This window comes from Chrysochloris asiatica, unplaced genomic scaffold, assembly GCF_000296735.1.
Source record: "Chrysochloris asiatica unplaced genomic scaffold, ChrAsi1.0 scaffold00010, whole genome shotgun sequence".
NCBI classification, from domain to species: Eukaryota; Metazoa; Chordata; class Mammalia; order Afrosoricida; family Chrysochloridae; genus Chrysochloris; species Chrysochloris asiatica.
In genome coordinates, this window is record NW_006408528.1 from 27638638 (window position 1) to 27664361 (window position 25724).

Below are 25724 nucleotides of genomic sequence, written 5' to 3' on the forward strand. Positions count from 1 at the left end.
GATCGTAACTTCAGCTAATGCAAGGAATATTTAGAACAGAATTTAAAAAATTTGTTCTTAGCTTTAGGAGTCCCTGCATGGCATCGTACATGTTTTCACTGCTTATGAAAAGATTGGGGTAGGGGGTCACACCCACCTAGATAGAGGTGGTTATAGAAACATTTTGATGAAAAATCAACCACTGAAAGCCCTGTGGTTTTCAATTCTATCATACATGGCGTCACCATGAGTAGGAGTGACTGGACAGCAACTGGGTTTTTGGAGTTTTCTTAGCTTTAAAGATATGAGATTTTGAAATTGTTTTTATTTGATTACAAAAACACATAAAACATTAAATAGCATTCAATAACATCTTTCAGCTGATCAGACAGCAGCTTTATTTTCCAGATCATCAAGGACCTTCAGGAGTTCATTGTCATTTTGTTGTAACTTGAGGAAACTAGTTTTATTATATAACGTTTGCTCTATGTTGCTTTTCAAATGTTTCTTAATACCAGACATATAAATTATTTTCACTCACCTGTAATCAAGTGAAAATAACACCATCTCTATTTCACTTGTTCATCAACTGAATACAGGATTTTTACCGTAAATTCACTGGTTTGTCTAGTCATGTCTTCTTCGAAATGTTGCTGTTGTTACGTGCTATTGAGGCAGTTTCGACTTACAGCAAGCCTTTATAGGGTTTCCAAGGAGCCCTGGTGTGGTGCTGTGGGCTAATGTGTCAGACAGCAAAGTCGTTTGAACTTCAAGGTCGGTGGTTCAAGCTCACCAGCTACTTCTTGGAAACCACCTACAGGGTTGCTATGGGTCGGAATCGACTCAACGACACTTAACAACAAGGAGCATCTCGTGGGTTTGAACTGCCACCCTTGTAGTTAGCAGCTCAGTGTTTATCCTACAGCACCACACTAGAAGTCCTTGTTTGAAATAGTAATAGGCATTTTTATGATACAAATGTAAAATATTTGGCTATAAGTATAAAATGATTGCTGTCTTATTTTTCCTCCTATGCTCTATGTGTTAAGCACTGGACTGTGAATCACAAAGTCATTGGTTCAAGTTCACCAGTCACTCTGCGAGAGAAAGATGAGGCTTTCGGCTTCTGTGAAGATTTATAGCCTCAGAAACCCTACCCAGGGTCACTCTGAGTTGGAACCAACTTGACAGCACTTAGCAACAACATACTTATTACCGTATAGGAAAAAAACCTAACAATTCTATTTGTGATGCTTTTACTGATATCCTTTTAATAGATTGTTGTTAAGTGCCATTGAATGGATTCCAACTCATTAGCAACCCAATTGGTTTTTCAAGGACAAATTGGTGGGTTTGGAACACAGACCCTGTGGTTAGCAGTCCAGTGTTTATTCAACAGTGCCACACCAAGACTCTTCCCTTTGTCTATGTAGGTCCAAATATGTATATTTAATTTACTTTTCTGTTTTAGCTTACAATTTAAAAAACTATGTAAGTTCTATTTGTAGAGTGAAAAAGGATCTCCCTAGGAAATTTAGAACTTGTCGTTAAGTTCTGTTGAGTTGATCCCCACTCATAGTGACTCTGTACAGGGTTTCCAGGAGCAGCTGGTGGGTTTGAATTCACAACCTAGCAGTCTTGTACTTGTAGATGTTGTTGATGTTAAGTGCTGACGGATGAGTCGATTCTGTATGATAAACACTGGACTGATAACTGCAAGGCTGGCAGTTCAAACCCACGAGCTGCTCCTTGTTGTTAAGTGCTGTTGAGGTGATTGTGACACATAGTGACCCTGTACAGGGTTTCCAAAGAGCAGCTGGTGAGCTTGAACCATTGACCTTGCAGTTCAAATGGCTTATATAGGAGTAAGTAAATAAGACCCATTATTAAGGATATTAGCTTCATTTTCTTAAGATACTCAAAAACATCTAGAAAGCAATTGCCTGTTGGTTTTAAAATTTTTTTTGGTCAGGAAGAAACATTTTGCTTTCAAGTGTCTGTATATGTCTATTCATGTGAGTAAAAAAGAGTAGAAAAATTAAGATAGGTTTTTAAAATTTTTTTAAATAAAAAAAATTTTTTTTAAATTAAAAAAATTAAGATAGGTTTTAAAAATTAAGATATGGTTCACAAAAAATTGTGAACCATAAATTGGTTCCAGTGTTTGCATAGATTAATTCTTCTTTAAACTTAGTTTTATAATTTAAGTACATTTCAGATAGGTTACTTTATCTAGCTTATGTAAGCCAAAGTATTGAAGAAATTAAATTAATTTTAAAAACACACATGGAAATAAACCCCAGATATATAACAATACTACTAACATTCATATTATGAATTAAAGCAAAAACAGAGTGAACATTTCATGGCTGTTAGGTTTTTAATTGTTCTTTTTTAAATAGTAAAAAAGAAATGTGTACGAACAAATTGTTGTTACGTAACATCAAGTTGGTTCTGACCCATGGTGGTGGTGGTTATGTGGAGTCAATTCCGACTCATAGCAACGCTGTACAGGGTTCCTCAGGCTGTAGATCTTTATGGGAGCAGAAAGCCATATCTTTCTCCCATGGAACAGCTGGTAGTTTCGAACTGCTGACCTTAAGGTTTGCAGCCGGATTCGTAACCACTACGCTACCAGAGCTCCTTTTTGTTGTAGTTAAGTGCCATCAAGTCGATTTCAACCCATAGTGATCTTGTATAGGGTTTAAAAGGTGCAGCTTATGAGCTTGAACCGCCGACCTTGCAGTTCAAACGGTTTTGCGTCTGGCACATTAACCCACAGCGCCACACCAGGTCTCCTACCAGAGCTCTTTCGTGACTCCTATATAGGGTTTTCAAGGAGCAGCTGGTGAGCTTGAACTGCTGACCTTGCGGTTCAAACCAACTTTGTAGTCCATCACATTAATCCACAGCATCACACCATAATACTCAAACACTGAGAGTTAGCAAAAAATTGTGAACCATAAATTGGTTCCAGTGTTTGCATAGATTAATTCTTCTTTAAACTTAGTTTTATAATTTGTTAAGTACAAAAACTTATTCATCAACACTTGTCTTTTCTTTCTTATTAATATATGCCATCTTAAATAATCAGTAGGCATTAATTTGTGACTTCTTGCTTACTACAGCCCATAACACAAAATATTTGCCATCAGTCCTTAAGATTTTTAAACGTTTGATGTAGAATGACAAACGTTAATGATCTAACAAAATTTTATTAATATTGATAGGATAGGATCTGATTTGTATGGAATTTTCCAAAGTAACAGAACTGAGGTGAAGCAATGCATTATAGAATTCTATGATTTATCCAATAGAAATATAATACTATATTATAAATATGGCCTTGTTCTGTTTATCATGCGTAAGATAAAAACAGAAATCCCATTTGAGATATCCTCATTAAAAATGCTTAAATTAATAAAGAACAGTTAATAGCAAACCTTACAGCAGAATACTAAACTATCATATTGGCTTTCGGTTGAGAACTAACCTTTTCAGTAAGAATTGTAGAAGTAATATCTTTCTCCAACAGCTCCAGTTATTGGAGAATACAGTGCTTCATCAGAGTGATCCCAAGAAATTGAGATTTGGCTCAAAGGCCAACACAGTTAATAATAAAGGCTGACTTACCTTCTCTGGAATTTTATTGCATTCTTTTATTCTTTAAGCGTTTATTCCTAAAGCTATAAAATTGGGAATGGTGTGCCATAATAGGAGGTATGGATTCATTAATGAAATAATTGACAAAATATATTATAATATTTTTATGTAGTGCAGGTATTATGATACTAACATATCACATAGACTATAATGGGCATCCAGTTCTGCTTTTCTTAATCCTCATGCTGAGGAGGAAATTCTGCTTTGAAATCATTTAAAATTGAAAACAAATGATAAATTTGTCTGTCTGATTATCTAATTTTGGAGTGGAGAGCTAGCTTCAGTTAATATTAAAATATTCATCTTTAGCTCTAGCTTCCAATCGTATTACTTACCACTTCATCCCTCATTTGTGTCGCTTCTGCTGCCACTCTTGGCTCTTAGCACAAAACAAACTAAGGTAAGTAGCCATGGGCTACCTTTTGTGAGGCCATTCAAAGCAGGAAGAAAGAAACAAAGAACTAGATTGAGATGCAGAGAACATGAAAACAAAACAAACAAGGCATTAAAAAAAAAAAAAAGCATAGAAAAAGAGTTAAGGAAAAATCTCTGGGCTAAAAATCATGAAATCAACACTTCTTTTTAAAATTTGGTTATTTTATCAGTCTACTCTATTTTTGGAGGTTGCCTGAGAGAGCTGGAAGATCAATTCCGAATTAATAAGGGCCGTTTTCCTTTCCCAACTTCTCCTAGAACTAAATTCACTGACGTCCAGTTTATTCAGACTCACAGAGACCCTATGCAATAGAGTAGAACTGCCTCATAGGGTTTTTAAAGCTGTAAATCTTTAGGGAAGCACACTGCCTCATATTTCTTCCAGAGTGGCTGGTGGGCTAGAACTACCCTCCTTTGAAGTTAGTAGCCAGGTGCTCTAGCCAGTGGGACACCAGGGTTCCTGGAATAAAGAAGGGCTAATTAAATATTTTACAGCCATTTCAACAATTGCAGATTTTCCACAGATAACATGATGGTCATTTTTCCTCAACAGGAATGGTGTTCTCTATACTTCAAAGTCCGGCCTCCAATTCACTACTAAAGGGCGTGTAAAAATGTAAAATGTTCAAGGAAACCTTTTCATCCTTGGCCCAACAGTTCCTTCAGAAGGCGGCCTATGCTGGACGGAGGAAAGCTAATCTAAGACCCCAGTGCTCTTTCTAAGAGAAGGCCTGAGCGTATCCTGCCTCTGCTTTTCTTGGGGGTGGAGGTAAACCCCTCCGGTATTGCTAGCTCTTTCCCCTTTCCTTTATGTTTCTTACACACATCAGGCGCATTTCGGAGTACCACCTGTTCCTAAATCTCACCCCTCTCATGCCTTCACATCCAGAGTGAATTCACATCCTGCGGTAACGCTGTCAAACAGGGCAGCCCGAGTGGCCTGAACAGGGCGTATGGAACATTTTGGCAACGTAAACTTCTCGGAGCACATTCTTCACTGCGTGGAGAATTAGTCCCTTAATCCCTCTGCTCTACTGAAGGGCTGGACTAGTGAGACCGCACAGTATCAGGCCATTCCCTGTCTATCTTCATCCTGGCCGAAGCTGTATCCTTGCCAGGTGAATCGTACCTGGGCGTGAGGCCGCTGGCACTCTTGCTATCTAGTCACGTCAAAGACTCTAACCTTTGGCACTCCCGGGCATAGAGTGCCACCTGGTAGGGAGTTAATAGAGGTTCTTTAAAATGTAATACAAACCCCTCCTACATTTGTTGTCAAATCTCTTCCACATGATTCCTAGGCAGGCAGTAGATTCTGCGCCTGGAAGGACTAGGGGAACGCTGCCTGCATGTGCAAAAATAGCCCCCTAGCATCGCTAGCCAAGTGCTCGGCTGGAGCCTCTGGACGCTCGCTGGGCGGTTGGCTATCCCCCGAGAGCCCTGCGGGATTGGGTCTGCTCTCCTTCTGCAAGGCGAGCGGCGGGAGCAAGCCGACGCCGACTTTGGGAGTTCCTTTCTGCCTTGTATGGAGGGCTGCTCCCGGCCCGTCTCCGCCCGACTGCTCTGACGCCCAGCCCTCCAGCAGCCCACCCCCAGCCACCTCCCTCTGACTTACCCGGAGAAACCAGACGGAGCCTCTCCCTTCCACAAGTCTCTCTGTCTGCCATTCTCCCATTCCTGCATCCACCCCCTCCCTCCCCAGCGCCGTCACCCCTCCTCCGCCCCTGCCTCCGCCTCCTCCTGCTCCTCGGAAACCAGGGGAATAAATCAGGGAGGAACGGAGAGGGAGAGAGCCAGAGCCAGAGCGCCCGAGAGCCGGCGGACTCGCCGAGGTCTGTTTCCAAAGTCGCCCTTGATGGCGGCGGAGGCGAGGCAGCCGCGGCGCGGAGCAAGCAACGCGCGCTAGAGTGTTCGCCGCCGCCGCCGCCCCTGCCCCCGCGCCGGGTGTCCCCTCGCAGCTCCCCGCACGAGTCTGTGCCCGGGCGCGCCAGCCCTCCAGACGTCCGCGGCCGGGGCACAGTGTGCTTCCCTTCCTTCTCCCACCGATTCCAGTACCGTTCCTTCCCGGGGTTGGGAAGGGAGGGAGAATTGATCTTCGATCGCGAAGATGGCTGCTGGCTGCCTGCTGGCCTTGACTCTGACACTTTTCCAATCTTTGCTGATCTGCCCCTCGTCGGAAGAGCCGTTTCCTTCGGCCGTCACGTAAGTCCGCGGGCCGGAGAGGGCGGGAAGCGAGGGCGAGAGGTTCCAAGGGAGCTGGGGCCGGGGTGGGAGGGGGTCCCTTCTTGTAGTTGAGGGGCGGCTCTGCCCATGGGGGTGGGGAGGTAGCGGCCGACGAGGCGGGCTTGAATCTGGGAGGCCCGGCGCGAGGCGCGCGCCGCTTGCAGACGAAATGCGCACGGAGCCGGCGTCTCCAGCCCCTCGAAGGGGCTGGCCGTCCAGGGGAAATGTCCGCTAGGACCCTCTACGCCTCTGCCCGTCTCTGAAATGAAATTTGAGATTTCAGAGTTTAGCTGGACTGGGGGAAAAAGTTTCCGGTCAGATACACGTTCTCATCAAGTCCAGTCCATTAAAAAGTTGTGATTTGGATGGGCATTTTACAAATAGTTAATTGCACGCTTGCCGGGGTAGCCTGGACTTTGTCCGCACTTGCACTCTGGGATGCTTTCTAATTGCTACACTGTCGAAACTCGTTAAGATCCCAAATTGGTAGGTGCACTTGACAGTTTTTCTTATGCGAAGCGTGCCTTGCTCCACACGGTTCCAGCGTGCTGTCTGCCCAGGAGGCTCGCAGGTACATGGGATTCTAGCCCCCTCTCCCTTCATTCCAACATCTAGGTGCCCGCAAACGCGCGATTCCTGTTCTTAGGATAAATAAAATATTCTTTCAGTGAGGGACTAAACGTTTCCAGACTCTCCTGCAATTTTATTTTTAACATCTAAAATAACTTTTAACTTAAAAAATATATATACAAAAAAAGCACACAACAAAACTTGCTGTTTTGGAAATGGGGCTTAAAGATACCTATAGTCACACGGATGGAGGGAAATGGAAAATAATTCTCTTGAGCTGGAAACAGAATCAAAGTCATATAAATATACACATATTTTTTTAAATGCGCGGAATAGCTTATCAGGCATTCTGGGAAAGCATTTATTTTGGTTCTTGAAGCTACTTTAAAGCGTCTAAGAGTAGGAAATCTTAAGTGGATGAGTCACTTTAATGCATTTTACATAACAAAACAAAGCCCAAGGTAGCCTTCCCGGTATTTATACTGTTGGGAGTTATTTGGTATCCTTTGTTGCCTGAGTGCTGAATACTGGAGTTTTTGGTGGATACTAGCTGTGAATCTCTACCAGCTGAAACCTTTTAGCTTTATTTAAGGCTTCAGCGTAAAATACAATGCTACATAAGGTGTCAGTGCAAGAATCTGGAAGATGAACATTGTCGATTGGAGAAGGGGAGTGTCTAATTTTTATTGTTGATTTATAGTGACGCTCCTTTTTGGATAATCTTTCATAAAAACGATTGCAAATTTGTTTTGTTATAAAGCAAAAGGGTAAGTGGCCATCTGTAGATTGCCATTTAATTGACAGAATGGTCCAAGTGTGTATTTTGAAACATAAAAATAGGCCGAAAAATGCTTCAAAAATTTTTACTCTTATAAAAAATAACACTTTTATTAATTTATAGTGTTGTAGTAGCTTAGCTTATGAAGTGAGAACTCAAGAGATTTACATGTACTTTGGCTGTAAAAATGAATGATTCTTTTAAAAAAGGAGTCATGTTCTAAATGAGTTCAGTTTATACATTTTTAAACCATTGCTGTTAACTGACAGTTCATCAATATTTGTATTATTTGGTGGAAGTATATCATCCCACCATTAGGGATAACTACAACCCTTCAAAACAGAACCAAATACAACCTTCTATTCCTGAGCATAGAATAGTAAAATATTAATGTGAAATCCTTATTATAAGAGGGTCATCTGCAATAAATGCATTCCTAAAATTAAACTAACTCCCATTTTCATGGTTACAGACTCACTAAAGACAAGAAATAAAAGATTTAGTGAATAGGAATTAAGACCCACATTGTCTTTCTAATGAAAGAATTTGTATTTATTTTTAACAATAGAAATTTAAGATACCTTTCAGGGATTTAAAATATTAGTTATTTTATGAAATAAAAACTTAAAGATTTTCAGGTAGAGCTAACTGTGTCTCCTGTAGGTAATATTATTATTATTTTTGGAAGACATCTGCATATTCAAGTATTTACTTGAAAAGTTAGTAATATTCCCTGAGAAAAAAGAAAATGTCAATTGACATCTGTACTTCATGTTAGATATCTGAATAATCTTGAAATACAAAAATGCAGCATTACCATCATCAACGTGTAGAGCCATTTGTTTTTCTTGCAAGAAAAGAAATCTTAATAGAGTTCATCACAGTAAATCCTGAATCTTTGAGAAAAATGTTAAATTTATAAAAACTGAGTACAAAGAGCGCAGCATTCACACACACATACATGCATGCACACATTTATCTGGCAATTATCAGCAAATTCTTACTTTTTTAACAATTCTATTTTTCGGAAAAAAAACTAAGAAGTTTTCATCTTCACAGCAGATAGGCATGCCATCAATGTACTAAAAAATTAATTGTGCACTAATGAGTGGGGCCTAATTTAGAATGAATAATAGATTTGTTAATAGAGAATGTTTACAACAGTATAAAGGGCTTAAATTTTATTATAATAAAATATGAGTATCATGCAATTTTAAATACTTTCTCTAGTTTTTTTTTTTTAATCTCTGGCATAGCATACATAGTAGTTAAACATTCTTCTGGATCAAAATTACATCCCATTTATTCAGATTGGCATCTAATTCTGTTACAAACTTATTTTCTTGGACCAAAGGGATTTCTATACAGTTATTTAACTGACTAAGGTGTTTCTTTGGGAATGTTTGCTTCAATACAGTATGAAACATTAATGTACCATATGGTAACAACTACCAATATATATTGGTTTATATAAATGGGAAATACATCATTTGCTGTAATGATATGAACATACTATGTTGGTATTTTAAAGTATAGTTTTCAGAAAGAGAAGTTTTCCCTTGTAGAAATGATTTCTTGGCACATATTTTAAAACACTTCTATTTTAAAATTTAGGACAACGTTTATGGTAACCAGTTTGATGACAGCTAAAAACAACAGCAAAAATTATAATGTTACTTTAAATCTGTCCTTTTCAATTTTAGAATCTATTTAAAATTCCAGATTCTAAAAGCATTGCACTTATAACTTAAAATTCCTATGTACCTTTATCTCATTATTATATCAGTTGTCAATCATTGTCATATCAAAATAGCAATTAGTCAAGAAAAATTGGCTGAAAGTTCATTGCTATATGGGACATTTAATGTAAAATATGTATTACTATAAATATATAACTAAGAATTATAAGTATCTGCAGAAAATAACAAGGATAAAATCTCATAAAACAAAACTACTTGGAGGGGGTTCATATTCTTATGATATAAATTTGTTTTCCCCCACTATATGAAAACTTTGTATTTAAAGTATTTGAAAAAGAAACATATGTATGTCATGCCATTGGAATGGATATCTTCTGTGTGTTTCAAATGACATAATTATTGTCATATGTGGTTAGTAATGTCTTTATGTAACATTTTGAAGGAAATATACTTTATGATAAATGATAATATGAAATATTAAACATCAAATAAAATCTAAAAATCATTAACATTAATAAATCCCTTTGTCATATATTCAGTTTGCTCCCATCATCTTAACTACATGTGAACATTTATTATTCTACAGGTGTATGTTTAAAGCATGCAGTAGTAGGTATATGTTTCCTTATAAGTAGTAACAATGTTGAATTCATTAATATTTATACATAGTATATATACAAAGTATATAGAGAGCTATTTAAATTTGCATGTGAATGAGTATTAGGCAGACTGAAAATGATAGGATCTAAAAGTATTTTGGAAAGATTCAATGAGTTAAACTTACTATAGTTTATAAAAAGGAAATAAAATGTGCCTTTATTACAGTGTTTTCTATAGCTTTCACTAATTGTGTTTTAATTTAATAAATAAATGTAAAACCAGAAACTAAAGGAGGTGGTTTATTTTGAAAATAGAAAAAATAAGTTACCACTCTTTTTCTTCAAAAGAAATGTGGCTGTGTAGACACCCTTCTAATAGATTTCTAACATTGATTTAAAACAACAACATAGTATCTTCCTTCTAGAATTTTACATATTATACTTTTTGCAGCCACATAAATAATACATATTAAATATTTTATTCAAATTTAGGTTTTATGTTTTAGAAGCATGTGTTTATAAGAAACAACTGTACAATTAAAAAATGCTTATTTTTTAAAAATTATGCCCATACAAACTATATATTCTTTAATGTATGTATTCTCTGAAGTATTATGTGAAATGCATGATGGAAGTTTCTGTTCTTTTCCCTATTTTTCAATACAGATGCAAATTAAAACAACAACAAAAAAACTGGTCTTTTTGAATTCACATCTTACTGTCTAGTAATGTCCTTACATTGTATATGACCTTAAAATGGAGTTTACATGAATAAAATGAAATATATTTTAGGCAAATGGCACAATTTGTTGATCTTTTTTACATTTGTGTGTATGGGTATAAATAATTTTAAGGTAAATAACGAGGGGGCTTCAAAAAGTTCATGGAGAAATTGGATGAAAAGATAATGGAATTTTCCATGAAATTTAAAAATTCCCCTTGTATACTGAAACTGCAAGATAGGTGGTTCAAGCTCACCAGCTGGTCCTCGGAAACTCGATACAGGGTCCCTTTGGGTCTGATCGTCTTGACAGCACTTAACAACGTATACTCAAATATGGGTAGAAGTTAGGGAAAAAAAATCAGATTTGATCTTTCTTTTCTGAAAGGGAACATTTTATTATTATTAAAGTGATAAGCTTACATTGTTTGTAATACAAGGGCTATCTGGGGTAGTATTTCAGAAAGCATTGAAGCTGCTTTCCTGGGGATCTATGTTCTATTCCATTCACTGCACATTCATATATAAGGGCTTCCAGTGTGGTCTAGCACTATGTCAATCAGAGTGTCCTCAGTCCTTTTCTTCAAGGATTATCTATGATCCCAAACAACAATGTAAATAAACCCATTGCCACAGAATAGAAGTGCTTGGTAGCATTTCCAAGTCTGAAAATCTCTACAGAAATGATTACCACAGCTTTTTCTTGTAGGGTGACTGGTCGGATATCTAACTGCCAGTCTTTTGGTTAGCAGATGAATGCTTAACCGCTGCACCACCAGGGCTCTCTCTGTGGTTACGTTTGAGCAGTAGCCCACTATTCTCAAGACTTTCATATGGTGGTTGTTGTTGTTAAGTGCCGTCGAGTCGGTTCCGACCCATAGGCGACCCTGAACAGCGCTTAACAACAACAACAGCACTTCCTGAAAGAAGCTCTGGTAGTGTAGTGGTTATGAATCGGGCTGCGAACCTCAAGGTCAGCAGTTCGAAATTACCGGCTGTTCCGCCTGAGAAAGATAAGGCTTTCTGTTCCCGTAAAGATATACAGTCTCAGAAACCCCGTACAGGGTCGCTATAAGTCAAAACCGACTCTACGGCACATAACCATTGCCGCCAGCACTTCCTGAAAAATACTGTATTTATAATTTTCTCCTTAGGTTTTCAAATTATTAGAATTGCATAGTTAGGTACTTTTGGCTTGTTAATATTATTGTATACTTTAAAAATATGTTATATGTATGTACATATATTCATATATGAGTGTATATGTGCATAACACATATCACATAGTACATATGCATTTTTCTAACTTCTTCAAAGACGCCACTTCTTGTTGTTAAGTGCTGTCAATTCAGTTCTGGCTCATAGCGACCCTTATAGGATTTCCGATGAGCGACTGGGGGATTTGAACCACTGACCTTGCTATTCAAAGTGAATTTAAGATCCATTGTTTATCCTACAGTGAAAATTCAGTAAGGTAGACATTAACAAGTGGGCATGTTTTAGGATCCACAATAGTGTTTAGGGATTGTATCATATCCAGATTATTTTTGTAACATCATTTAAGAATAATTTGTCAAGATGACCAAATGAAATGCTATATGCATAAGCAACTTGAAATTGTTGAAGTCATAGAATGTGTTATTAGCATAATTGATGAGTAACAAAAGAAATATGATTTTAAAGATAGTTTCCGCATCTACTAAACAAAGCAACAAGTATGAGAAAGAAAAGACTACCTATAGAATATTGTGCACCTATTTAAATCTCTGCATATTAAGCAATTTTATTTTCAACATTTAGCTAATACCTTGAAATTTCTAAGAATTAAATACATTTGGCAGTGTGACACAATCTAGGAATGAAAGACCATTATTTAAAACTTTTATTTGTAAAATGTACATTTTTAGGTATTCTTTCCCTCTGTTTTTAACAAATGTTGTGGTTTGTGGTGCCATAGTATAAGAACTGGACCACATCGTCAGTTCAAACTGTAAGGTTGTTCGTTCAAGTTCGCCAGCTGCTCCTTGGAAACCCTATACAGGGTCGCTATGAATCAGAGCTGACTCCAAGGCACTTAACAACAACAATGTGCAGGCATTTACTACCATTAACAATTTAAAAAAAAAGTCAGTGAGGTGGCTTGTGCTTCTTAAAAATTTCCTATGTGTTTATATTGATGCAAGTTACGAATATTGTTATGAAAAAGAGTGATAGCGCACACTTTTACAGTAAATTTCAGTAAGTCAGAATCAGGCTGCTATATATGAAGAACTATTTGAAGTTCTCTTTGAATATGGATGTGGAATATTTCTGGCTAAATGTTATTTTAACAGTTGCTTGTACTGATTTTTTTTTAAACCATATGCTTCTACTGGGTTAAGAAAATTTGTGTATTTAAAATTCTGTATCATAAGTGGAAGGCTTAAGCTAGCAGTGAAAAATAATGGTATTGGCTATTTTAAATGCTTAATATTTGAGGAGAACCTTATTGTTTATCATAAGTTTAACTCCTACCCCCTGGCCCCCCACCCCCGCTTCTCCCAAAGATTTATAGCCTAGGAAGCCGTATACAGGGTCACTATGAGTTAGAACCGACCTGGCGCCACTTAACAACAGCAATGTAAAAATTACTATGGTAGTCTTCTTGCAAGTTAAGAAAAATAATTCTTGTATTCTTTTACTTATATAAGTCATAGTTTCTCTGTCATGCACACATACACACATGTATACACACACTGTTATTGTTAATGAAAAATATTAGTACGTGCATAACATCAAATCAAACGGGACCTATGTTGGTTGGCTTGTCCTCTCCTGCCCTTCAAGTTCTCTATGACAAATCTGCAATTTTATGTCCTTTTTCCTTAAATTTTGATTCATTGTTTCAGAGATTTGTTCTTATTACCAAACATTTTCCTCTGGAGGAAAATTAATGAGGGATTTTTTATACAGACAAATCTGTAATATATAACCAGCAGTACCACCTAAACTGTCAAACAGTTAAGATTATTGTTTGCTTTGACATTTGTAGGAATATTTAGCGTAAAGAAGGGAAAGATTTAATAAAATTGTTCTGTAAGGTGTATACTGTCAAGCTATATTAAGGGGTGTTGTTGAGTCGATTCTGACCCATAGCCACCCTGTATAGGGTTTCTGAGGAGCAGCTGGTGAGCCTGAACCGACCGCCTTACAGTTCAAAGGACTTTGCAGTCTGGCGCATTAACCCACAGCGCCACACCAGGGCTCCGTATAAAAGGAGAAGGAGCTCTGGTAGCTTAGTGGTTACGAATCGGGCTGCGAACCACAAGGTCAACAGTTCGAAACTACCAGCTGCTCCGTGGGAGAAAGATGAGGCGTTTTGCTCCCGTAACGATTTACAGCCTCGGAAACCCTGTGCAGGGTCGCTATGGGTCGGAACCGATTCGACGGCACTAAACAACAACAACAACAACAACAAACATCAATGAGGAAGCTCTGGTAGCGTAGTAGTTACGGATTGGACTGCGAACCTCAAGGTCAGCATTTCGAAACTAGCAGCTGTTCCGGCGGAGAAAGATAAGGCTTTCTGCTCCCGTAAAGATTTACAGTCTCGGAAAACCTAGTTACAGGGTCGCTGTGAATTGGAATCTACTTCATGGCACATAACCACAACCAAACATTGTTGTTGCTACGTGCTATGGAGTCGTTTCTGACCCATAGCGACCCTCCACAGGGTTTCCGAGGCTGTAAATCTTGACGAGAGCAGAAAGCCTCATCTTTCTCCCACGGAACCGCTGGTAGTTTCGAACTGCTGACCGTGAGACTAGCAGCGTTATTTTGAAGGTTAAAGGAGGAATGAGTTTGGGTACACTGGCAAAATCTCTCTTTTTAGAAAAGTAATCAGAAGCATCGTGGTAAAAATACATGAGGAATGATGTCTGTGTAAGTGGGTTAGAGAAGGAAGCCTGCAAATTAAAGAGGTATGAGTTTAAAGATGCTGGAGGTGGCATTTTGTTTTCTTATTTTCTTTCTCTCCCTCCCCATTTTCTATGTGACCTGTTTATACTGGAAATGCTATTTATTGAATATAATGCAAAGTTTGGATTTCTGTAAATTGAATTTCCTGGTGTGGCGCTGTAGATAAGCACTTGACCGCAAGGTCCATGTGATATGCAACGTCGGTGGTTCAAACTCACCAGCCGCTCCTCGGAAACCCTATACAAGGTTGCTATGAGTCAGAACAGACTAGATGAAACTTAACAATAACAGCAAAGTGAATTTCAGGAAAAAGATGAGGCTTTCTCCTCCTGTGAAGATTTAAAGCCTCGGAAACCCTATAAAGGGTCCCAATGAGTCGTAACCGACAGAAGGCACTAGAACAGCAGAGTAAATTTAGATGGGGAAATTCACTCCAGAAAACAAAGACAATAAAAGTGTATAGATGTCAAAAACTGGAAACATTTAAATTAAAAAAAAAAAAAAAAATGAAAGCCAAGTATAATGGTTCATTAGATAAGAAATATTAGTATAATGTTTCATTAAAAATTAAGTGCTAATCAGTAAAAAATCTGTTAGCAAATTAATTTCATTAGATTGTAACTAATATCTTTCAGTTACAGCTTCTAGGTAGCACACTTAAAACTATTTGTTGTTGTTGTCGTTAAGTGTCTTCCAGTTGGTTCCCATTCAAAGCAACCCTTTATAGGATTTCCAAGGAGCTGCTGGTGACTTTGAACTGCTGACTTTGTGGTTTAAACTAAGCTTTTGGTCCAGTGCTTAGACCTGTAAAAATGAGTGCATCTTATTTCAAAAGAAAGTTTTAATGTAAAATATGATTTCTTAATGTCTCCTATTTCATACATTTTTATCATCAAATATAAGTTAATGTAACATTTATTGCAATTATTATGTACACTAAATTACTTTCTGCAAATAACATATGATAGAGTTTCTTAGGAAGAAATTCACAATGCTTTGCTTACTATGAAGCCGTGGGATGACCAAAGCATGGCAAATGAATGACATAGCATGTGAAAGAAATACAGGCTGTTATGTGTTAGGCATAGGGGGTCATGGGTAGATACAGATGTTGATAGGACCTTACTTTTGGTTTGAATCCAGGTTGTAAAATTCTTGCATCAGAGGGTAGTTATTGAAGCTTTTGGGTATTTGTGGTTGTGCTACTCTGCTTACCCAAACACATTTGCCCTTTATTTGGTGTTGCTGCTGAGATTTTTAAGTTAGAGAAAAAATGGAAAGTAGAAAATAGTGAATTATGCTAAGTATATGTTGTTAAGTACTGTCAGGCTGGTTCTGAGAAATAACAACCCTGTATAGGCCTTCCCAGGCTGAAAACCTTTGTGGGAGCAGAAAGCCTCATTTTTTCCCCCAAAGCAGGTGGTAAACTATCACAACATGTTTGTGGTGCAAGATGCCTAAAGTCTAAATAAGAATAGTGGTAGTGCAGGAGTAGAACAGAAATAGAAACAGACATGAAATATACTATCGAAGTAAAATGAACTGTTGGGTGATTTTGGTATTTGTGAAATCAGGAAAAGAGAAGCGTTGGAGATGATGCTAAGATTTCTAACAGGTAGATCATGTAATATTACAGTGCATAGATAGAGAACACAAAAGGAATGTCAGGTTGGCGGGAGCTTTGGTGGGGGCTATTTTGAGTTGTTAGGTGTTTATTAGACCAGTAGGAAAATGTCTGGAAGCATTTGGAGACAAATTCCAGGAGCAAAACCTTTGAAACCAGAAGAAGTGTCCATCCATTTATTTGACAAATATTTATTGAGCACATACTATGATGTTGTTTTTGTTGTTAAGTGCCATCAAGTCGGTTTTGACCCATAGCAATCCTTTTATAGGGTTTCCTGGGAGCAGCTGGTGAGCTTGAACCACCAACCTTGCAGTTCAAACTACTTTGCAGTCTGGCACATTAACCCACAGCACCACACCAGGACTCCACATACTATGATGTTGTTGTTGTTGTTAAGAGCCATTGAGTCGTTTCCAACCCATAGCTACCCTATGTAGGGTTTCCGAGGAGCAGCTGGTGAGCGTGAACTGCCATTCGTGCAGTTCAAATGGCTTTTACAGTCTGGTGCACTAACCCACAGTGCCACACCAGGACTACTGTGATAGGCAGTGTGAATTTCAAAAGAAAAACTCTGCAGTTTTGTTTTGCAGAGGCAAATAAATAAGCTCTGTGTGGAAATCATTAGGCCCTTAATGATATATATAAGAGTAGTTTCAGTGGCATGCTAGAGATAGAAACATGATTTGCTGGTTTGCGGAGTTAGTATGTGAAAATATGATGCAGAAGTGCACCTTGTTTTTCCAAGGAATTTGGCGACAATGGGAAAAGAAGAGGTAAGAGAATAGATTCAGAAGAAGATAAGTTAAAAAATTTCTGATTTTTTAAAGAATGGGTTACATTAGATGGTTTGGGATTGCAAGTAGTAGGATGTTGTTATTGGTAGGGGCCTTGGAGTCAGTTCTGACTCATAGCCACCCTGTATAGGGTTTCCCAGGAGCAGCTGATGGATTTGAACCATCAATCTTGCAGCTCAAATGACCTTGAGGTTCAGTGAATTATCTCACAGAACCACACCAGGACTCCAAACTAGTAGGATAGGACTGTCTTAAACTAAACGAAAATGGGGCGTGTTTTTAAATGGTTGAGGTGCTGGACGATCAATCTTGGGAATTAAGGTCAAGTCTGTCCCAACAGCTTTAGAGAGGGCTAAGGTTGCATCAAGATTACTTCTTGCTCCAACCACTGTTTCTTTTCAGGAGACCTCGTTCTCTCTCCCTACAGACTGGCTTTATCTGCTGAATGACTGACTACCTGGGTTACATTTTATGCATTGAAACCATAAACCAACTTGATAGTAGAATCTCAGTCCTAAACACAGCCTCCCAAAGAAGATAAGTAGTTGCTCTGAACATGGGCCAAGTGGCCATCTATAGCTCAATTCAATTGTGACCAGGAGATGAGGTTTGTAAAAGAGACTCTGTCTGAGCTTGTATCAATTATATAAACTTGGTCCAATCTTATTATAAAGTATTACCTTTGCAAAGGGCCAGATGTTAATACCGTGGATATGGGGAAGAAATAATTCTAAGAAAGAGGCTCACTAAGGATGGAGAAAGTTGTCCAGAAAACTAAATAAGTGTTACTAGAGGGGAGATTTGAGCATATTAGTGTAGAAAGACAAAAAGGGGAAGAAATGAAAGAGAAAAGGGAGACTGTGATTGATGAATGAGTGTTCTGACACAGAAAGGTGAGAAGGGATCAAGACTATAAACAACATCATAGAAAGTAATTTTTTTTTTTAATAGGTGCATGGCCAATAGTGGCTTTAATTAGAAATAGAAACACATAGTATAAAACAAAAAGTATATATTTGAAAATAATGTGAAGAATCATTCAATTAAGGAATTAACCAATACAAGGATAAGTAAAAATGTATTGCTGCAAAATCATAGAAACCTTTATTTAAAAAATTATATATATAAAAATGTGAAGCTATTGTGTCTTGACATATACTCCATCTAGGTCTGTACACTTTTTTTTTTAATTAAATGTTTTTATTTTGGATTGAGTGAAAGTTTACAGGGCACATCATCAGCTTCACATTCAACCATTCATATAGCTTGTTTCATTACATTGATTATTATCCCCTCCATATATCATCAGTTAACAGTGTTTCTCTCTATCCTCTTTAGCTTTTTTTTTTTTTTTTGGATGTGGGGGGAACTTGCCTTTTTGGAATTTACAGTCTCGGCTTTTAGGGAAGGTTTTTACATTTGTCTGTGGATATCCAGGGCTCATGTATGAGATTACTAACAAGCATTACTGAATAATCAGATGAGGGACAGTTTACTATGTCTACTAGGTAGCTAAAGTCTGATCCTCAGAGCCTATGGTTTGGACGGTCAACAACGCTTGGGCCCCCAGGGGCTTGGCCTCCTGACCGGGTCTGCACGGTCTGCATCCGAATCCTCCTTATTTATTGTTTGTTTAAGGGACGCTGCCTGTCTTAGGTGGTCAGTGCGAATTCCTCAGTCTTACCAGTCATTGAATCTCATTGCAGCATGGCAAGGTCTCTGTCTTAAGTTGCCGAGGTTCCACGTGATCCTTACCCGTCTCTGGCCACACGTCCAGCATAAACAGCCGCCATCCGAGGAAGGCAGGGAGGGAGGAGATCGGCTGGGGACCCCATACGCAAGACGTTGCTAGCCCATCACCTGCTCTAAGGTGACCAAGCAGGATCACTATGCTGAGGTTCAATCAAGTTCTTAGGGGATCTTACTCTCTAGCAGGGGTAGCAAATTAGTAGCCACTCAGTGCTCACTTTGAGAATTACTTATATCATAAATTTGAGCATGTAGCTGATGAATATCCACAGACAAGTGTATATTATTCCACAACCTCCTAAAATGCTGTTGGATTAAGTTCCAATCAAGTTCTGGATTACAGAAAGTAATTTTTAAAATATTAAACAGTCTTGAGAATTAAAGATGGTTAGAATATGTAATAGATTCCCTTTTGGAGATAATTTTGGAGGAGTTTTATAAATTACAAATGCCATTCTCAAGAAGGGATGATAAGACTCATAAATACAGTGCATATGCACTAGTAATACTAACATTTTGAGATGTAAGTACTAGACTTCTTTCGTTAGTAGTAATAAGACTCTAGTTTACCACTATACGAGCATTCCCTGTGGATACAACATTTGGTCCTCTTGTCTTTATTTTTCTTTTATTTCTCTTCTAGGTGAGATTGCAGTCTTGAAGATGCATGTACTTTTTCAGGAATGTTATTTAATTAAGTTAGTATAAAGGAGCTCTAGTAGCGTAGTGGTTATGAATCGGGCTGTGAACCTCAAGGTCAGCAGTTCTAAACTAGCAGCTGTTCCGCGGGAGAAAGATGAGGCTTTCTGCTCCCCTAAAGATTTACAACCACGGAAACCCTGTACAGGGTCTCTATGAGTCGGAACCGACTCCACGGCACATAACAACAACAACAACAACAACAACAATGTGGTTGTATTATAGGAATATCAATGAGGAGGAAACAAACAAAGAGTAAATTGTTCTTGATTTTGGTAACTTAGCATTATTTATCATTTTATGGTGGTAAGTTTATTGCCTCATTCTGTGAGTGCTTCCCTCCACCCCAGACCCAATCTTTAGTATAGGAGGAAAATTGAATTGTAATAGGTCCTTGTCAAGAAAACAAAATAATAAACTTGGTAAGATAACAAACCACTGACAGAACATTCCTGCAAAGCTTGTCCCTGGGCAACCTTTACGGTGGTGTGTCAGGTCTCCTGAAGGTTTGGAAATTACTGACAACTGCCATCACAGCAGTTCTCTGAGTTCCTAAGATGACTGAATGAATGGTTAAGATCATCAATGCCAGTGGATAGTAGTATAGATACCAGTGCATTGTGGGAAAACTGATTTTATAGCTTGTTACATACAAGAGATTAAGAAGAATTGGGGTAAGCCATGTTACATATCTTTTATGGCTTTACTGTTTTCTTTTTCTCTTTCATTTCCAAAGGCATTTAGCGTTCCCTTCATGTATTTTAATACCCTTTTCTGCAAAGTGTTTGTAAGTTAATAACAACAACAGCTCTTTTACTGGAATCCTGGTGTGGTGCTATAGGATAAACACTGGACTGCTAACCACAGGTTTACAGTACAGATCTACCAGCTGCTCCTGAACGATAGCATTTAACAACAATAACTCTGTAATTATTATAATATTACTTTCTGGCATTTTTGAGTTCCGCCTACATGCCAGACACTGTCAATTAATGCTCCATGTTCTAAGCCATCTCTCAGCTACTAACTTAGAGGTCTGCTGTTCGGAGCCATCAGCCGCTCCTCAGGAGAAAGATAAGGCAACCTGCTTCCATAAATATTTACAACCTTGGAAACTCTAGGGAATGATTCTGCTCTGCCATGTAAGGTCACTGTGAGTTGTACTTGTTCATTCAGTTAGTATACCCACTGCTTACTGCTGTTGAGTAATTCCAACTCATAGCAACCCAAAGGACAGACTAGAATCACTCCATAGGGTTTCAGAGGCTGTCACATCAACAGCCCCTCTTACCCCCCACCTCTCCCCATGGCTAGGGTTTGAACTGCCAATCTTTCTGTTAACAGTCCACTACTTAAAATACTATGTCACCAGGTGGAAAACAGAGTCAATCTAAAGTAGAGAAGAATGAAGTCTCAATTTCCTCCCTCTTTAGAGCCCTGTGAAACTCAGATCTACTCTGTAATATATGGATCACCATGAGTTGGCACTGAATACAAGACAACTCTGTGTGTGTGTGAGAGTCTTAAAACAACATCTGTGTTTAGAACACAGATAGTAATAAATTAATTGCACATTACAGTGCTATTCTGATGATCAAACGAGATAATCAGTAGGGAACTTTGAAGGGCTGTTTAGAGGCCTGACTTTATTATTTGTACCACATGTGATTTTTTTCTGACTTTAAGATGCATGAACTAATGAACAAATTGTCGTGAGATAGATGATTGTGCTAATATATCAGTTGGGCCTTGAGAACAACTTGAAAGGAGTGCATAGCAGGCCCTAAAAGTGTTTCTTCCTCAATTCAGTGCAGCCTTTAACAATAAAGTAGAACTGAATGGAGATGCAGCGCCATGCAAGTGGACCAGAGTGAATGAAGAGTTCCAATTTTACACCAAGGACAAAACCTGTATCCTAAAAAAGAAACATGAAGAAAGCAAAACTACAAAGGATTTGATGTATTTTATCTTGACATTTCAGCCAGGCATCACTTGTATGTGAACCATACCACTGGAGGTGGAATCTATTTTTAAAAGTCATAACTTTGCTACTTATAACCTTTTATTGTCAAGCAAAGTTGTGAGCTTTCACTTGAAGAAAGAATATTTGAAATTTAATAAAGCAATCCATCTATGGTGTTTATAGAAATGATTCTAAGCAAACCTACAAATTAAGTGAGAAGAGAATAGTAAAATAAGACCAATTGCATTTTTGCAACCAACACAGAAGTCAGCAAAAATCTGCCAAGAGTTTACTGGAGAAGGCCAGTTTTCATTTGACTCCTGCCAAAAGATGATTAATTACACTCACTTAACCCCACCCCTTCACTTTGCAATATAAATGGAGTTTAGTTTTTCATAAACACTATTTTTTTTCGTTAGAAATAAAATGTCTGCTGCACAGTTTGAATTGATTGGTAGAAGAAAAGGTTGTTTTAGAATAAAATTGTATATTCATGTCATGACTAATGAGTACAACTTAATGATGACCATTGATGTGATAAGTTTTCCAGAGCCAGAAATCCCCTCTTTATCGTAGTAGTCATTTTAACATTTGCTATAGAAAGGAATGTGTAAAATTTTTAGAATGTTGGCCCCTTTAAAGATAGTAACTCTTCTTTACCATTAGTTTAAATTAGAATGGAATTAAATTTGCATTTGCAAAAATGTTAGGAGACTCAAACAAGTGGGTCATGTGGAGGGCACAGTGGAGAATATCCACAATGGAGAATGGGCACAGTGCAGGGTGTCCAGATTACTTTAAATTAAACATATTGGATGCTTGGTTTTCTCTTATAGCAGCTGATTTTTCAAGTCTCCCTAAATGTAGAAATCAGTGTTAATTTTCACTAGGCAAACCTTTATTGTGCATTTGTAGCTTAGTTCCCAGGGGCTTGATACATAGGTGTCAAGGTTTGCTTCCTGAGTAATTGTTTGAAATTTACGTTAATACCCAATGGTAATAAATAAACATAATGGAATGGTAACTCATCACAGAACAAACCATGCATGGTAATTAGATGAGGTCATTCATTCCTTAAATCTTCAGATGTGATACAACCTGTGTGGTGTCTAAAAGCCAGCTGAGTCCCCGGTAAAGAGACTGTGACAGAGAGATGATGTGAGGGCTATATGCCTTGGTTGTACCCTTCTGGCTTTTTCCACAAGCCAGTTGACCCTGGGGACTCTTCTTATAATATACACAGGGATTAAAACTTGTGGTCACCATACTGTTCTGGAGCTATTTTTTTTCTGACTATACTGCACTTTTCACTAACTTTAGGGAAGCACCTCAACCAGGAATGTAATTATAATGAAATAGATTACACAGATTCAGATGTGTTATTTGCATGTAAAATACATGTTGAAAAATCATTATAACATATGACTGTGTTTTGTAGTGTTCAAAAGTTCTGTCATAAAAATGAAGGATTGAAAGTTTTCCTGGGAGTAAGCCATCAAAATGGATGCAATGTATACATGCAAATTGTCATTTTTAACTTTTTATATTTTGTGCCTCTCATAGCTTCTGAATTCTCCAACAATTCCATAGTGTTCCATTTGCTCCCAGAATTTGTAAGAAAGCATGTTGATAGATGTTTAAGTAAACAGAACCACCCTACTCGGTGTTCTAGAAGTGGGTAGTCGAGAATTGTGGGAAGAATCAGAGTTTTGTATCAGGCAGTCCCAAGGTTGAACCCTGCCTTTGACACTGCCAGTGGGATCTTGGAAAGTTAATTTCCCTGAGCTTCAGTTTCATACTTTATAAAAGAGGGATCATACTTCTTCATTTGAAGTGGAATTGTGAGGCTTAAATGAGAGACTATCACATTTGTATATTCATGTTCCACTCTGTTTATTGAGCAAAGAATTTTATAAGTGTTATTTTCTTTCATTGATTTTTATATTATGCCGTCATTTGAACTAGAGGTTTGTTTTGTGTTTCTAATTGACTCCTGGAAATCTACTGAGACTATTAGGGATTAGTTTGTTTTCTCTAAATAATCTCTTATGTTCTTCATATTAAGTAGATTAGAGCATTGGGTGAAAATCTTCTCAGAAAAATAAAATGAACCAGATCTTGCTCAAGGTCCTGAGGTTGTGTTTTGGGTCTTCATGAGATGTGGTGTGACATTTGTCTGAAGTTGGGTTGCACATCATTGAAAAAAAATGAAAAATTGCTCCATGACCTCTTTGATTACCAAATTATAACAGATTCCTGCCAAGAGCCATGGGATTCCTATATTTTAAATGAATGCTGGGGTGAGACTCAGTGACATAAAACTTCATCCTTATATGTGACTGTCATGTGCTTACAATTCTAAAAAGTGATCATTGAACTGTATTATTGCCACCTTTTTGAACGAGGTGCCCTCTTCGAAACTATAGAATATTACAGAGTCAGGTCTACGACTATTAATCTCCTTTTTGATTGAGTCAAAATAACATTACTTGGAATTTTAATTGTATCTTCAAAATACCTTCACCTTTGCCATGTAACATAATTTAATCTTAGGAGTGACTTTTCCTCATACTCAGAAGGGGATTAGATAGGGGACAGGAATCATGGGGTTTGCATTTTGTTGTCAAGTTGGTTCCAAGTACAACACTGTAAGGGTTTCTGAGGAGCAGCTGGTGGGTGGATTTCAGCCACTGAACTTTAAGTTAGCATACAGTGCTTATCCTATAATGCCACACTAGGACTCTGTAATCTGCCTACCACAGGTATTATTAAACAATCATCATAAATACAATATTTATTCAGCAAATATGAAGAAATGTGACTATTCATTCCTTTCCCACTTCACTTGTTTTCAAACTCTGGAACAACTCTGATGTAGCCAGCTGATCTGTCATCCTCAAAACAAAATGGTGCTTTGCCACATTGGTTCTAGTCCATCATATAAGGAAAGTACTTTTCAGTAAGTCATTAAGTACTCATTAAGGATGTTGTCATAATTAGTTAGAAAGCTGAACTTTTCAAATCTACATAGATAGACATTCTGTGTGCTGTGGTTTAATCCAATCTATGCTATTTTTGGGCAATAAATACATATGAAAATTTATGAACAATTCTTCTGAAAGGTAAAGGATTAAGATACAGTTCCTTCAAATTAGGGTAGATGCTTCACAAAACCTTGGGTTTCTCTTGAAATTGTGTGCATTTCCCTACATGAATAAACTAAGCAACTCTCTAAAATCCTAGTCAGTATCTATTTTTAAAATTATCCTTGAGAAATGGCAACATTATCTAATGAATGCTCCAATTATAATGTATGAATCCTAAAATGTTCGTATGTAATTGAAAGTGCCCATATATGATTTTTCCTCTTCAATGAAGAGATTTAGGTTAACTGCTATGACGTCTGCTTTTCAAAGAAAGGAACCATGAAAGGTTTCCTTACAGTACCTATTAGGTTGTCTGTTGTAGTAGTTACGTGTTGTTGAGTCGATTCTGACCCAGTGTATGGTTTCCAAGGAGCAGCTGCTGGGCTTGCACTGCCTGGCGGTTAATGGTCCAGTGCTTATACTACAGCACCACACCAGGATTCTAGGAGCTCAGTAAATTACCTTACAAAAGGCTGTGGGTTAATATGCCAGACTGCAAAGCTGTTTGAACTGCAAGGTCAGTGGTTCAAGCTCACCAGCTGCTCCTTGGAAACCCTATATAGGGTCGGTGTGGGTTGAACTGACTTGATGGCACTTAACAACATCAACAACATGCATACCAAGTGTGACACTGTGGATTCATGGCTGGACTGCAAGGTTCATTTAAGCTGCAAGGTGGGGTTTCAAGCTCACCAGCTGCTCCTCAGAAACCCTATACACGGTCACTATGAGTCTAAACTGACTCCATGGCACTTAACAACAACACCAAGCTATCCCTAGTCATTGCATTCTTAAAGTACTGCTGGTGGCTTGATTTGTTCAGGTTTGTCTGGTTATAGTGCTAGCATTAATTAATTTGGTAGCACCAGGGGATTCTGGCTGGAGTAATCACCTGATGCAGGGTTTTTCACACTGACTGTATGAAGAAGCAGGGTTATTTTTGGGAGGCATGTGTGTATTAAATTTAAAATTCATTATAAACATACTTTTATGAAATACAGTGGAAATCAATTAAGAGGCTGGTGATATTTTTTAAATTGTGAGATCTTTAAAAACTGAAATGTATAGGTATACAAAATATAAACCTAATTTTTAAAATAGACTCAGTAGGTATAGCATTACTT

General features: G+C 37.9%; 1 protein-coding gene across 1 annotated transcript in view; it reads left to right on the forward strand.

The window, feature by feature from the left end:
- Positions 1–6150: 6150 nt before the first annotated feature.
- Positions 6151–25724, forward strand: part of CACNA2D1 (calcium channel, voltage-dependent, alpha 2/delta subunit 1) — a 560165-nt gene continuing 540591 nt past the window's right edge. The window contains exon 1 of the mRNA XM_006834341.1: positions 6151–6276. Coding sequence (XP_006834404.1) covers positions 6182–6276 — 95 coding nt within the window. The 5' untranslated portion in view covers positions 6151–6181. The remainder of the gene's footprint in view (positions 6277–25724) is intronic.